Source organism: Pristis pectinata, chromosome 24 (genome assembly GCF_009764475.1).
Source record: "Pristis pectinata isolate sPriPec2 chromosome 24, sPriPec2.1.pri, whole genome shotgun sequence".
Classification (NCBI taxonomy): domain Eukaryota; kingdom Metazoa; phylum Chordata; class Chondrichthyes; order Rhinopristiformes; family Pristidae; genus Pristis; species Pristis pectinata.
This window is the reverse complement of record NC_067428.1, coordinates 1,359,689-1,367,522: the sequence shown is the minus strand read 5'-3', so window position 1 is coordinate 1,367,522 and position 7,834 is coordinate 1,359,689. Positions and strand designations below refer to the sequence as shown.

Genomic DNA, 7,834 nt, shown 5'->3' with positions numbered 1-7,834 from the left:
AAGGACAAAGGTCACGTCTGCAGAGGTGGGCTATGTAAGCTACCGCTACTCCCCAATGGGCACATTCCAGTTTGGGAACCTCTAAAAGGAGATGCAAGATGTTCCCAGCCACATTGCAGAATGGGGCCAAAAGCCCATGACAATAACAATCTGTTCCACCTGTACGCATTCTGAAAATCAGGCCGAGTCACAGCCAGATGCCAGCCAGCAAGCAGCCAGAAACATCACACTGAACTGGCCAGCAAGGTGTGCATGTGTAGGACGAGGGGCATTTGTGCAGAGTTATACTAAGGGAGGAAGGGAAGGAAGAGAGAAGTTCTCATTTTACAGAGCACTGTGACTTTAGGACAAGTAGAACTGGAACTAAAATGTAAGAGAAGCAATCAAGTGAAAACAGAAAACTGCTTATGTAGATACAGCAATGCATTTTTTTCCCATATTGGGGCAGTTAAAATAAGCCCTTAGTAGCTGTGATGACAGTTACAAACAATAGATAAGTTGAAACATTTAGATAAAGGAACAGCAACCAGACACAAAAAGGTCAGAAAAATAAAGAATGAAGCAGTTTATTGAAGAAGCAAGTACTACATTGGCCAGAGCTGTTAATGGTAGTAAAAGAAAATTGCATAATCTGAAACGGTGTACACTGGTGAATGCATTCATACAGCTACAAATTCATTAGAAAATTATTTTAATCTTCTTTGCATTACAAACATTTCTTCTCAATAGAAGAGGAATTGTTTTCTGAAAAACCCTTTTACATATGAAACCTGACAGCTGTTTTTTTTTTAATCAAAATATACAAGACAATGCTTCCATATAAAAACCGGTTTTGTTCCCCTTAGCCTCTCTAGGTAAAAAAAAGTTATGAATATTTACACCTTTTTCAAACATTCTTTACAGCTGAAAAGAGGGAATATTTCTTTAAGGAAACCAAGGACAAAGATAGTGGTGGTGTATTTCTGTCTGAAAGCTGTATACATCAAGTAAACAGCATAAAAACCAAGAACAAAGATTGAATCCACTAAACATACAGCCACCATTCTAGGTGCACAATGCAATATTACAATCATTTTTGAGGGCTAGAGGAGGAATTGTAAAATGTGAAGAACTAAGACTTCAGAAGGCACAACAACTTTGGTCCATGAAACCCTGAAAACAAAACCCTAAAAATCCATTAAGCAGTTGACATGTGTCACTGAACAATCTTTCCTTCAAGTAAACTATTGCTCATTAAATAGTTTAGGCACAAGATGAATATGGTCATTAATGAGCATTCATACACAGAATCAGTCCAAAGCACAAATGTTCACGTTATGACTCCAGCATTTTGCCCATATTATGGAATGTTTGGATTTGAAGTTTCCTCTTCACTAATACAAGGAAAACAGAGAGTTACATTTTGACAACAGGAAAACAATGACTGGGTTACAGGTCATTTTAATCCAAGTGCTAAGAAACCCGTTTTCAGTAATGGATGACTTAAGACCATGACCATTTCAATAGAAGTGTTAGGATTCAGTACATTCCAAAAGGGCTTGAAAATGCTACAAAATCCATTCCCCCCATGCCAAGTTAAACAAGCGAAGTCCTTAACCGTCCAAAAATAAAAAAACTGTAGCAAAGTGTTGTAGCGCTTCAATGTGGTAGCACTGCTGTGACAAGGCTCACAGATTCAACCTTACAGGCCTGCAATTCCCAGGTCAAACCAAGCCAGATTTGCAAAACGAATCTCAACAAAAGTCAAAGTCTTGCAGACAGTTTGAGAACTCATTGGGAGACCAATGGTCAGTTGTCTAGATTAGCGAATGGAATATCCTCCGAGCTACCCCACACCACCATTCAGGGAAGCAGCCACCCTCCCCACTGGCTTTACTTTGTTAGTAACCTGAAGGAAACTCTGGGTAACAAGTGTTTGATTGTACTCAGAAGTAGTTACTACGTGCACAACAACAGTATGAAGCCAAAACCAATGCGCAAGGAGGCCAACAGCCAGCTTGTGCACCAGCTGACTCGGGTACTGTAGTGAGCAGCTAGTAATAGGAACCTCTTTGACGATGCTGTATTCATGCATAAGGGAACAATGCAAGATAAAAATGGAATGAAATATTGGGTAGCAAAAAAGATAGATTGATCAAAGAAAGAGCAAAAAATAAAATGAAAGCAATTTACCAAATACAACAAAAAACTGCACACCATGTCAGCATTTCAGCTGCTCACAAATGAATCAGCAGGTGCCAGAGCACACCGCAGAAAACTGACATCACACCAGGTTTGCTCACTTAACGCAGGTGTAAAGAGCAGAGATTTCAGCTCAAAAATGATTAAAATAAAAAAATCTAAGATACAAGGTAGAAAATACACATTCTATGGATTAAGATAATAAAACGCACCCCAACTATAAAATACAGATAGATATTGAATATAGAAGGCAACAAGCTTAGGCCATTCAAAATTGGGACTGTTCCTGGTTACCAGTTGGGTATTTTTCTATGCAAAGCAGAATATAATTTTCTCCACGGAGGTCACCACCAACTAGGATTACTGAGACAATCAAGAGCTTCTGTATGGAGGCTACATCCCTACCGTGGGCACATGGGATGGGCAAATAGCTGCCTTTAACATCCATCCAATGACTTGCTGTGTGCCTTTAATCTACAGTTTCAGTGACATCCAACAGAACGTAAACAGATCATTCTTTTCTGAAAAAGTGACAGCTTTCAAACTAAAATTACTGAACAAAAGAATCTTGCCAGTTGAGAAATACAGCTCAGCCTGTAGCATCTCCCACACCTACACTGCTTCAGTTAAACATACTCAACATACCCGAGGTGGGATGGACAGGACTGCAAATTAGGAACTTTGGATACAATGGTTGACTTAAGGCTAATACAGTTCAAACCTACAGCTTCTTCCCACCCTCCCCTTGTCATTTGGGTAATGGCAATTGTTGAGAGTAAACAGGCAGCAAGCATCGCTTGTACAAACTCTGAAGTATCTAACCAGAAACAGACTTACAATTTTAAGATGGCCCTTGTTTCATTAAGACATTAAGGCACAGAATAATCATTTAAATGAAAAATATGCTTAAATTATCCACACTTCTGTATTATAGTGGTATGGATACCCAAGGGGAAAGGGAGTGAGGGTGATTAAAAAAAATCAAAAAGGTTTATTATACAACCTGAAATTAGGTGCAGCGTTGGGTAATCCAAAGAGAAATATATGCATTTTGTAAACTTTTGGAAGAATTTCAGATGTTAAAAGTAACATTAGCAAAAGCCAATCAGTGATAAACTAACTGGGACGGGCAGCACTGCTACCAAAAAAACAGGATGTCATTGCAGTAAACTTGCAAACTTTTCTCAAAAATAAAGAACTGTGGTCACTTTTGGGTAAATTTTCAGCTTTGCAGCTGCTCTGAGGTCTAGTGGTGTCTCTGGAATAAAGAGAATCATTGTGCCCATAGGCCAAACTGGACTCCAGGAGAGTCCACATCAGGACTTCAAATAGTTGACTTGGAGAAAGAAACTCTGAGGTGGTGATTTTCCCCAAGATCATGATTATGAAGATCAATAAGAGCTTGGATTGCCTCTTCCACTGAACTCATCTGAATGAGAGCCATCTTGCGATCTTTCCTAAAATTACAAGCAAACAAATTTTCAGTTGTGGCAGAGCTAACACCCATGACTATATAGAGTTCAATGAAAGATGACCACTGGCACTGGATAAGAAAATGCAAACTTACTGGAAGAACTTGAATGCTTTGACCATGCCTGTTGTGCTTGAGAAGAGCATCTTCAGATCTTCTTCAGTAACTGAAGGTCTGAAAGAAACAACGAGAATCCTGTTGATAGCTAAAGATCAGATCAATTCAGTCAACACATTTAACCAGCCAAGCTCAAGCACCGCTGTTCCAAAACAGGTGCCAAAAAAAAACAAACTGTAGAAGGTGGAGATCCAAAACCCAACTGTTTTCTTGGGTGAGATCTAAATAATATGCGCTGGATACATGGCACTATGATCCTCCTGGCCGATATTTATCCCTCAACCAACACTATTCACCAAGTTATTTATCCAGTTGTTATATGTGGGACTTTGCTGTGAATAAACAGATTGCATGTTATAATGGTGAAACGTGTGCATGTGAACACAAATGGAGTATAAATATTGCATTAAAGTTGAACCACATTCACTTGGGCTTCCTGAGGAAATCAAGGATGGCAAAAGATGGTCCCAGGCACAGGCTGAGACATCAACAGCCATTCCAAACATTCAGAGTGTTGATGCAGTCACGGGTGAGATAATTAGGTCATTTCACCAGGATCTCGGATGAGAGACTCTCAAAGGTGAGCTTCCACACCATTCTACAGCAATACCACTCTTAGCCATTAAGGGAGAGAGGTAAAGCAGAAGCACGAGCCAAAAGCTCACAATGACAGCATTAACTGCTCTTTGCCGTACAGGCTCTCTTGGTCAACGTGCCAGGCAGCTCGAAGTACAAATTGGCCTGATCAACTATTCAAAGCTGACAGGAACCAGAAGTCCAAAAGCATCAGATGTACGTGTAAACATTGGTTGGTTCTCTTTTAAAATACAATTGTGACGGTAAATACCCAGCTGAGAAACTGCTCGGTATTACTGCAGGGAGCCTCTCCATGGACGCACAAGTCTTCATTCCATATAACACATTTCAAGTTGCAACAAGTAGTCTGAAAGTAGAAGCACTCTATGTCTCCGTGAAAGCAAGTGCAACAAATCCAGAGAATCGAAAGCTACATAAAAGATGTAATAAATCTTCCGGCATCCAGAACAATAATTCAATATTTGGACGTGATTATTGGATCCCAAAACAAATTTCAACTATAGGGAGGGCAGGGGAATAGGACTAGCTGGTTCCTCATATAGAACCAGCATGGACTTAATGCACAAAAATAGCTTCCATCAATGCTGCAACCTGTGATTCTGTAAGGTATCCGTGCTCAAGAAGCCATTATACCAATCACACGTAGCACTGCTGAGGTGAATCAAGCACATGACTTTTTCTACATTTTAAAGTATTCTGGAAATTGATGATTTTCTCAATACTAGTCAAATAAGTGATAACTGAATATTGCAAACGACTGATCAGAAATGTGCAAAGTTAAAGCTGCATAACAACATTCGATACCAACTTGCAAAATGACCACACTTACGGAATATTGGAGAGATGAAGGGTGGCAGAAGGAGGGAAGATGTTCTGGAAATTTTTTGATCCAGGTTTCTTGAAACGATGCAGAGGTGAACTGCTGTAGTCCTTAGTCAGTCCCTGGTCCTCCTGGCCCTCACGGGGAAGCTGTACAGTCTGGTGCTTGGACATGGTCACACGCATAGCCTTCCCATGAAGCCTTTGACCATTTAAGTGGCTCATAGCTAGAGAAAAGACCGATCAATTGAACTCATAACTTGGGACACAATTGGCAGTAGCACATCCGAGTTAGAATGGACCAAACAAAGGGAGGGAAAACTAAACTAGAAACTAGTCAGTCTGATATTAGTAGGCAAAATGCCGGAACCTTTGCAGGAAACCAGGAAGAAACAGTGGGAATAAACAGGTCATTTTCAGTTTTTAAATTGGGGGGGGGGGGGGGGGGGGGGCAGACAAGGAGGGAGAGATTGCTGCTTGGGATGTTTTGTCATAAGAGAAATTAGGCACAATGTGTCTACATGCTTGAGTATAGGACAATGAGGTAATCCTGTTGAAACATACAAATTTCCTGGGGGGTTTCCCCAGCTGGGTGTCTAGAACAAGGGGGCCACAGATTTAAAAGTAAATCAAAAACCGTAGATGGTGGAAATCTAAAATAAAAACATCAAATGCTGGAAACACTCAGCAGGTCACTGCTACATCAGGTCGAAGAATGAAATGTTAGCTGCACTTCTCTCCCTGCAGAGGCAGCCTGCCTTGCTGTGTTTCCAGCATCTTCGATTTTTATTTAACAGTTTCAAAAGGGATTGGCCTTTCAGGACTGAGATGATAAGAAATTTTTCCATTGGAGGACAGTGAATCTTTGGAATTCTCTACCCAGGTGGACTGTAGAGGCTTATTAGCTGAGTAAGTTTGACACAACACCAGATATTTTTTTTAGACAATAAGTGAAACAGGGTTAGTGCAGCAAAGTGTCACCAAGGTGAAAGAACTCTTATTGAATGGCATAATCGGCACTAGGAACCAATAAGATCCCTTGAAGAAAAGATCTCATTCAAAATAAATGGATAAGCAGACTAGAGGAGTTCGTGCTTTGACACATGCTAATCATGTCTTCTATGGACATGGGGATAAGAGGAAATGAGAACGGAATACAATTCGGACCTTCTCCGGTGATTCCATTTTTATCCCAGGAATATGTTGGAAAACTAATTAAAATACCTTTTAGTTTAATGATTAAGGACTAGAACTTCCTTGGAGACCAATCTGATTGGAGACTTACCCAACTGTGCTTGAGTACAATCAAACATTTGAACCAAGGCATTTTCTTTCTTGTTGAAGAGTATCTTCACACGCTGCACATCACCATACACTCCTTAACCAAAGACAAAGGAAGTTAGCAGGAGCCACTCATCTTTTCCATTAACTGAGATCCAACTCATTCACAACCAAACTTCACAATTCAATACATTCATTTTTCTCCCAGTTAGCAAAATTCAGAATTTGGATTGCTATGAAAACCATAGCGCTCAGAAGAATGAAATTTAGTGTCAAACTAAATTATTAATGCCACAGAAATTTTTGAGGTCATCTACAAGTTATGATTACAAAGGCATGCAAAGCACCCAAACATGCATTACTGAGCATTGTATGCAAATCAAAGAATCAAACTGTCAAAATTATAGCTCAACTGAAATTATGCATTGAAATAGCAAACTGCAAACTTCAAATATAAAAGTTTTAAACAAGAAATAATAAAACAGATAATAAAGTGCTAACGATAACATACCGAAAAGAATAAAGAGGCATTGGGGCGTAACTCTCTTTAGAAGGACAGCAGAGCAAGGCAGCGGAAGACAGGAAGAGGAAAGGAATCGAAGGAGAACGAAGATGGAACGAATCATCCACAACGAAGGGTGGTTCCCACAGAATGGTGAATTGGTTCATGGTTCAAGATGGTTAATTGAGGGGCAGGTTGGTCCGAAGAGTATTGTTGAAGCACAGGAAGCATGGGGACCGTGCAGTCAGTTCACAAAGGAATCCGTATCAAGGGTGGGGAAGGGAGAAAGGGAGGGAGAACGGGATGGGGAAGGGAAGGAAAGAAAAAAGTAGCATAAAACAGGTCAGTACACATGAGAAATGTAGTGTTTCATCTGGTTGATCAATGAATTCTTTTCCATTATTTTACAAAATTAAAAGCTGTATGACTTCACCTAAGAACGCATGCTATAAGGAAAAATGACTAAATAAAAAGATTAAGGAAATGGTTTTACTCCTCAAATGCTGCAATTTAAAGCCACTTCAAATAATAACATTCACAGCTACAAGAGTACTGAACCTCTACAACATTTAAGTGACAAGGATAAGTAAAACTTCAAAGCCATGGAACTTTGTCTTACTATCAAAAACTGCATTCAGTTGAAAAGCATGGTTTTGCATAGCATGGTACCAATTTTATAAATACTCTGATCCTTTTTTTGTTAGAAAACAGGACCCAACACATCATCCTTAAACCAAGTATAATCAAGACCCACAAGAGTTATTACTTTATCCCACAGCATTCATGCCCCCACTTCCACAAACATCAGCCAACTCGACGCATATCCAATCATACAAAAGCAACGCACTGTAGAACTTTAAAACTGC

At 39.8% G+C, this 7,834-nt stretch overlaps 1 protein-coding gene across 7 annotated transcripts in view; it reads right to left on the bottom strand.

Annotated features, from left to right (window-relative positions):
- Nucleotides 1-541: 541 nt before the first annotated feature.
- Nucleotides 542-7,834, bottom strand: part of LOC127582633 (polypyrimidine tract-binding protein 1-like) — a 32,218-nt gene continuing 24,925 nt past the window's right edge. For all 7 annotated transcript variants that reach the window (XM_052038101.1, XM_052038103.1, XM_052038106.1 and 4 more), the window contains 5 exons: nt 6,978-7,011; nt 6,471-6,563; nt 5,196-5,412; nt 3,749-3,826; nt 542-3,638 (listed from right to left, as the gene is read on the bottom strand). In XM_052038101.1, the coding sequence (XP_051894061.1) occupies nt 3,506-3,638; nt 3,749-3,826; nt 5,196-5,412; nt 6,471-6,563; nt 6,978-7,011 (555 nt within the window). In that variant the 3' untranslated portion in view covers nt 542-3,505. The remainder of the gene's footprint in view (nt 3,639-3,748; nt 3,827-5,195; nt 5,413-6,470; nt 6,564-6,977; nt 7,012-7,834) is intronic.